General features: G+C 41.3%; 1 protein-coding gene across 1 annotated transcript; it reads right to left on the reverse strand.

Moving 5' to 3' along the window:
• Positions 1-5172: 5172 nt before the first annotated feature.
• On the reverse strand, positions 5173-6691 carry LOC131890935 (G patch domain-containing protein 4-like). The gene is made up of 5 exons (XM_059240392.1): positions 6461-6691; positions 6152-6321; positions 5944-6042; positions 5707-5882; positions 5173-5617 (listed from the first exon to the last, which is right to left on the reverse strand). Exons 1-5 carry the CDS (start codon positions 6528-6530, stop codon positions 5215-5217), a joined length of 918 nt encoding a protein of 305 aa, XP_059096375.1. The 5' UTR covers positions 6531-6691; the 3' UTR covers positions 5173-5214.
• Between the last annotated feature and the right edge of the window lie 1356 nt (positions 6692-8047).

The following is an 8047-nucleotide window of genomic DNA, read 5'->3' on the forward strand; positions in this document are numbered from 1 at the left end:
TTGTTCGCCGGTGTTTGATCACTGCGAAAGCAACTCACCAATGACTGTTGAACTATTCTAAGAACCATTTCATTGTTGCGTAAATTAGTGGAAAACTCAGCCAATCAACCAAAATGACGTCAGGCTTTCCAAGACTATTCGACCAAGCCATAAAAGTGGAAAGTGGATTCGGAAGGCCAGTCAGGTGATTTACAAATCAGAATAACAAATTGATTTGTGATCTAGTCCTTGAAGACACTCCATTGTACTCATTTGTCAACCGAGTAATCGGTCGTCCAACATCCATTTGCTTCTAGATATCCATGACCCAGCCGACAACTCAACCCAAGACAATTCAACTCTGTGATCTTGGTGGGTCGAGTTATTTGTCATTGGATGTTTTCATGCTTCTGTCATCAATTTCAGGAACTGTCGCTATCTACCGCTCAAAAGGCTGATATCTTGAAAAGTGCGTTGTAAAAACCCTTTTGGGACAAAAATGATATTATCGATTTCTTTTGTGTTGTACTCAAACACCATTGTTTAGAGTCTGATAACTACACCTTTAAAAAATTTGAAACCTGACAAAGGATATTGAAAACTTTTAATACCCATTTTTACCCAGGGGAAAAATTGGGTCAAATTCCCAATTTTCCCACTTTTTANTCTTGGTGGGTCGAGTTATTTTATCATTGGATGTTTTCATGCTTCTGTCATCAATTTCAGGAACTGTCGCTATCTACCTCTCAAAAGGCTGATATCTTGAAAAGTGCGTTGTAAAAACCCTTTTGGGGCAAAAATGATATTATCGATTTCTTTTAAGTTGTACTCAAACACCATTGTTTAAAGCTTGATAACTACACCTTTAAAACAAATTGAAACCTGACAAAGGATATTGAAAACTTTTAATACCCATTTTTACCCAGGGGAAAAAATGGGTCAAATTCCCAATTTTCCCACTTTTTACCAATTTAATCGGCTCTTTTCGACTTTTTTCATAAGCTTTTCCCATTTTAGAACACTTTTGGTCGACTCGTCATTTGGTTTTTTCTTTTATCATTTTCCTCAAACTTTTTTTTTAATCAACTTCCTTCCAGCATCCTGAAGTTTTCGGCAATTTTATCTTTTGGTTTGAGTTGGGTTTTCACGGGCTTTACTTACCCCTACAAGGAATGTAACCTCGTTAGTGTATGGTAATAAATAAGATTATGAGTCGTCTAATTGCTAACTCCTCAACTTCTTGCAAATTTTGCATGACCACTGCATTTGAATATCAAATTCAATTACCTGTTTTCTATTTGGGAAAGTCAGCAAAAAAGGGAGCTGTCGTTGAGGCTTACCTCCCATCATGGGTTCGATCATAGACTCGGTTAGCTAAACAGTACAATGGATGGTCTCCTGGGAATTGATCACAAACCGGTTTATTGTACTGTTTAGCCAACCGAGTGGTCGGTCGTCCGACATCCAGTGTCAAGAAATCTATGGCTCGATCCAACCAAAAACAAAAATCATTTAGTGAACAAAAGCGCCCTCACCTCCAGAAGAAAATGTGTTCCGAAATTGAAATCCTCCTCTTGCAGCTTTTGTAAATCCGGCAAGATTGGTCAAAAGGGTGAGGCTATTAATTTTTTAGGTAGTGACACTAAGCTTAATACAACTTTCGTTATTTGCAATTGGTGACACTTTGTTATGCCGTTTCCCAAGTTTTAGCCGAAATCTATCTCCAGCCTTTTCGTCTTATTGTTAAGAGCCTCACAAACTATTTCAAGTCCCAAAATAACTAGCTCCAAATGGAGGATTAATAATCATTTGGCTTCGTTAGGCCATAGACCACTGAAAAATTTCAGTGGTTTATGTTTAGGCCCATGGCTTTCCTTTCAAATGAAGAAAAGTTTCAATCCGTCTTTTGAAAAAAAAGCTGCGCAATAACAAGGAAAGTCATTTTACCTACCGAGCCTAGACATGGCACAAACTAATAAACCGAAGGCTCAGAATAATACCGTGTTCTGATATAAATATAATCTTAATCATAAAACGCAATGGATGGCGGGAAAGGTCTCGAATATTTGTTATTTTAATCAAAGCTATTAAATCAAGCCATTTGTAAAAGAGCTATAATCGAAGATGTGTAAATTCAAGAGAGGAACTCAATATCGAGACACATTGTATACCATAACATTCGTATCAATTAAAAAGGTGTCTTAATGTCAAATATGATCAAATAATTTCTTGCAAATAAATAGAAGAAACTTAATGTATAACCATGAAATGCAATTGAGTGCCTATCATTTTGGAACAGAAAAAGATGCAGTAAAGGGGCTACAAGGGACTAAAAACGATCTCTTTGCCAATTGAACAACTTTTTTTTGGCATATGAGCAATGTTGTTTTGTACTACTTACAACTTTTTTGCGCATTTTTACAACGCTTTGCGCTTTTTCATAAGACTTTTTAATACATTTTGGTAACTTTTTAATACATTTCCGCAAATTTTTGCTCATTTTTCCCAACTAAAATAACACAAATAGGCCACATTTTTTTTGAGGTCTAGTGATTATCAGTACTTTATGACATGTGAAAAATGTGGCATTGTTCCAACATGTTGGAAAAGAGTTCACAGGGAGGCGTTGATATCAGGATAATTTGACTAACCGTAACTGGACAATTAGTCGCGTTACAAAAGTTTGACGAGGCAGTGCTTTTCATTGTCAGATATTTGGTCCATCGCTTCAATGAGTTGGCTAGTTTTCTTAATGTCATGTGATAAAGGGAAATTGTTCCAACATGTTGGAAAATAATTCATTGACTTCTTATGTTGATATGGTGTCAGAATATTTTAACAAGAAGAAATACTATAAATGGTAAAAAGTCATTTCCTGACACAATGTGACCGTAAAGTTCTAACCCCTGGAGGAGCACGCCATTTAAGCCGTACGGATAATGGATCTTACTTTCAAATGTAAAGTCAAAATAGGCATAATCAAAGCTGAGGATGAGGCTCAGATGTAATCCTTGGTCTCGGAATCAAGTAGTACCCTACACGTTCAGGCTGTGTTTAATAATTTTTACGCTGTTCTCTCCATTCCTGGTTGACGCGGATTTGGAGGGATGATTTCATCGTGACCTGAAGCCTTTTTTTAGAAGCTACGAAAGGCAAATTTTAACGATGTAAGGAGAAGGAAGGCTAACCTGGGTGTCACTAAATCTTGCTTAGTTAGTTTCAATGATGTTTTTAAAGTGTTTCAAGAATTAAAAGCAAGGTCATGGATCATATCCCCTCTTTTAAAAACCGCAATAAACGTGAACATGAAAATTATGGTCGTTATCAAGCATTTTAACTCCCACCTCTCAATTGACCACTTTAAGGTTTCATTGAGTTTAGATAGATCGTGGAACAGGCGTACCATTACCTCTCTTATCAATCTTTAAAAAAAGGGCTTGTTGAAAATCGAAATTTGTTTATTTATTTTTTACGAAGTATTATTCCCGCACCGTTATCACAACTAACATCAATTAGTACTTCACCCTCGGGAATGACCGCAGGTTCGCCCATTTAAGCTGTTAAAGAAGCAACTCATGGAATAATTTAAATACTGCCAAGACGCTTGAACTTGGCTTGTCTGATGATGGGAGTCTTTTCAAAGGGCAGGAGCTTTTTAGGACCATACTGTTGACATAGCCACTTTCAACTTCCGATTTTGGTACTTAGGTTGCGCGATTATGAAAATGTGCCATTGCGTTGAATGGACGCTTTATCGCAATCTTGGCCCCAACCATAAACAAATGAGGCTTTATTTTAGGTATCCATCCCGTTTAGATGTGCGTAGCTATAAACGTAATCCAATTTCAAACATAGATACAAATTGAAGACATGAAGCCAATGAATTGGTAATCTTTTTCAACCACCCTGACAATATGAAGCACGCCCCACCTTTGATGCTTTTCTAAATAACCCAAGAACAAGCCCAGCCAGCCAAAGGCATAAAGAAGCAGAGTAGCCCATAATTTGTTCTATGATTATGGGCAGCCATTATGCTGAAAGTTGAAGATGGCATATTCAGTTTGAGAAAAAGATGAGAAAAAGTTCATTCAAATTAATTCAAACAGGGAGGTGATGCTGGCCACATTTTACATACAGCAATTCAAACTTGGCTGGTTTTGCCCATTCAAATACTGGTCTTAGTTTCATTGCCTTCACCCTCAATCCACTCCTATGTAATCAGCCCAATCTGAAATCGGACACATGTGCGGCGGGGGTAAGAGAAGAGAAAAGCCCAGTGATCTTCATTTGATGACTCATGGAATTGAGGATGGCAATGATGCGTTCGTATATAGCAATGCTACAAATTGATAATCACGCAACTAGAGTACCAAAATCGGACTCGAAAAGTCCACTTGAATGGCCACAAACTATGGAAAGTACACTTTCATTAGAATAGTTTTACATAAATCTCATTTTGTTTACATTGATTAGGTCAGTTCGCTTTCCTGTTTTCCATTTTTTCTACCTAAATGACTAGCGTGGGATTTGAATTTTGCTCCTGTTTTCCATGTGACCATGAGTTTCTGGAGAATGACCGAAGTTCAGGCGAATAATTCAATCCCCTACTGAAGCAGGCCCTGGACTAGGTTAACGCAACAATACGCCAATCAACTTGGTTGGAATGCGTTGTTTTGCCATGAAAAGAGTACATTTCATTTTCCAGACGGTGTCACGGACAAGGCCGATATGCTCTTTCCAGTTCAGATGATTACGTATGTTTAGGCCCCCAAAAATGTAGTCATCACTTGGTTCAACCTGTTGGATTACAACACAGTTTCAACAATAACCGGATAGAAATTCCGAAAAGATTTTCATCTAGCGGCAAATAGGTCGACGTTTTCCCTTTGTGCAGATCTCAGATTATCAACATTAAATGGTTGTTGTCAATTGCATCGATAGAGGTGTGTATGGGATTGGTTTAGGATTTACTGGTACATAGTAACATGATGTGCCACCCTTACTGAACTTTGTGTCGCATCGCTAATTATTCAATCATTTGAACGTAATCTTTTCTTCTAAGATCAGTCTGTTCCCTCTGTTTTGCCATGCATGACGGCAACTTTGACAAAAATGGCTGTAACTTACGGATCTGCATTGGGCAGTAAGTTCTATGGAAAATGTGTATGAGAATATCATTGACAGTTAACGTAGTTGAGAAAAGTTGTACAAACGTGTATTAATTCCTTGTGATTCCTAATTAGTCGGGATCTTTTTAGATTTTTTCTTCTTTTTCTTCTTCTTTGCGGAACCCTCAGCCAAAGGGGCCTGGTCCACCGTTTCCTCAGTCAGCACGTCTCGCTTCCTTTTTTTTCTTTTGATAACCTCGGTGGCTGGTGGAGACATTACACTCAACTTGGCTTCTACCACGGGTTCTACTAGTTCTTTCTGGCTTTTCTTGGCTTTTTTCTTCTTCTTTTTCTTCCCTTCTTCCGCCAACAAGTTGGGGCCGCCCAGGTGTGGGGTGGAGGTGGGGGGTGTTCCATTCTGGGCTCGTGGCAGTTGGGCGGCCTTGGCGGCCATATCGGCCATGTATTGGGCTTCCATGGCAGCCACGCGATTATGTTTGGCCGTCATGTTATGGCCATGACGTGCGCCCCTGATAGATCATAATAGAACATAGCAGATGATCGTGACAAGTCAATCGTGACCCGCGGATCCATCGCAGTTGGTTCAGCTTGAACTTACTTGTGGGCCGTTAATCCCCCGCAGGCTTGAAAGAGCTCTTCATCGGTGAGCAAATTGAGGGCTTTGGCCTGAGCTAGGCGGTCCCTGGCCTCAGCTTCGGCTTCATCCTGTTCGTCGCCCGAGACATCACTCTCCGGACACGTGGCGACCAGATCACCATTGGACAAGGTGGCCGCCTAAAGGCCAGGGAGGTTGATCAAGCGATCTATACCCCAAGAATGAAAACAGGGGCCTTACCTGAACGAACTGGGCGTACATATCTCGCTTGGCTTTCCGTTTCCGAGTCTGCTTTTCCTTCTTGGTGAGTTTGCGCTCCATGTTCAAATTCAATTCACCCTAGAGAGGATCAACCCCCAGACAAGAAAAGAAAATCATGGATTGGCGCCCAAGGGGCCCACGCCCAGGGGCCCCACCCCAATCATCGATTCATCCACCCGAGACTCACGTGTTCATCCTGGGTGACCTGAATGGTTTGGGCGGCTTTGTTGAAGGCGATATCCCACCAATGATGGGTGAACTCTTGGGCCCGATCGTGGCCTAATCCGGATTGATCAAACTTCATGGAGGCTTTGACGGGTTCGCACACGCCATGATTACTCTTGCCCAAGCCTTGACCTGGAAAATGACCGGCAAGCATAAATCATGGGTGGGACTAACCCAGTCAACGACACGCTCATCACGGGATAGAGCCATGGAGCCATGGAGCCATGGACCTATGGCCTTCCGAAAGCGATGACCATGGGGCCCGACTCACCTTCTTGCCATCCTTGGGCTTGCATCATTTTGAGGGCTAGGCCCCCATTCTTCATGAGCGAGTCTGTCATGCTCTCTCAACTAACTGAGGGTTCAAGGCCAATGCCGGCGTGCGCCCATGAGATGGCAGCGGGCTGTTCAGGGGATCCGGGTTGGCGTCTAGACGATCGGACTGAGTTGTTCCTCAGTCAGTCCTGAGTTCACGTGTGTCTTTGTTGATTCATCATGTCAACAATGCAAGGGCTCGAGTCTCAAGAGCGTGACCAAATGGTGTGACCCTAGACCCAGCACCCGGTCGGACTCCACAGAGTTTGGCGCCCGAGACCCATAAGAATAGTGCCTCCGTCCGACGTTGAACCAATCTGGGATGAGTACAGGTGGGATGTGGGATTATTTGGGGGTAAAATGTAGGTTTTCAGGTCCGTGGGTGAATTGAATGCTGGGTGCACGTCAGCCTGGATAGTTGTTTTCCGATCGAACGTTGAACTAAATTAGAATGGAGCCGATCCCCCTGGATCCCCCTTGGTGGATGGAGCTAAGGGGTTTCTGTCTGGCTAGCTCGAAATGGACCTACCTAGGCCAACCTAGGTAATGATCCCGATAAAGCCGCCATGAGTGCCCGGATATTGCGTTTGCCTTACTTATGTACCTACTATAGATTGTAACAATATTTCGGACTTTTTTCTTCCCACGATACACTTTTCCCATCTATGACCCTCTAGGAGCCTCTTTAGTTTATTTTCTTAGTTTCTTTCTGACCAGAGGTTCCGTGATACAGCATTAGGGAAAACACCTCTATGCCACCTAAGCACACCTTTCTGTCCATATGTCTAAATGTCGGAAATAACTTGGGGTATTCAAGGTTCTTGTAACAATTAGATCAGTAAATTAGACTGGTCGATAGGCCTGGATAGTTTCATAATTAACCCTGAAGAAGAACCACAAACAGTAAAGGTAGAAGTGCAGCTGTTAACAAACTGATGGATTTGTAGCGCTACCACTAAATTGTCATGATCCTTTCAATTGTTTAAGGGGAGAGTTTGGTCAATTGAATTGCTTTTGCAGGTAGTAAACTTTAATGGACAATGGGATTGGGCAGACAATCCCAGCTTTCAGGGTCCCGTCACCATTTCTTCTGGAACCTGACAGGCTTGAAAATGCTTCTTTATTAACACCAAACTGACTTTTTAGTGGGTTGTGGCACCACTAATTCCTATCAGTCAATGCGCATATTAGATCAAATGAACAAATTTTGTCTGTGTTCTTATTTTGTTTGCTTTCTTCACACAAAATTTCTAAATCACAAGAGTCATCCTCGTTAGACAATGGCCTGATTACTTCTAGAAACCCAGTACATTTACTAATGCACTTAACCATCAAATGTAAAGAGCAGTCAAACTTCAAACTTATGCACAAGACACTCAATTTCATACCTGGAGTTGAAGAACCACAAACCTATCAGAGAATGTCCAAGTTGGAGACTTTTTCCAAATCTTTATCTTAAGTTGTACTCACGAAAAAAAAATCCCACGCAAAACTAATTGGCTTAAACAACGAAACCTCTGAGGCCCCAAATCCAAAGAAAATG

The sequence above is a fragment of the Tigriopus californicus genome, chromosome 11 (genome assembly GCF_007210705.1).
Source record: "Tigriopus californicus strain San Diego chromosome 11, Tcal_SD_v2.1, whole genome shotgun sequence".
Taxonomy (NCBI): Eukaryota; Metazoa; Arthropoda; class Copepoda; order Harpacticoida; family Harpacticidae; genus Tigriopus; species Tigriopus californicus.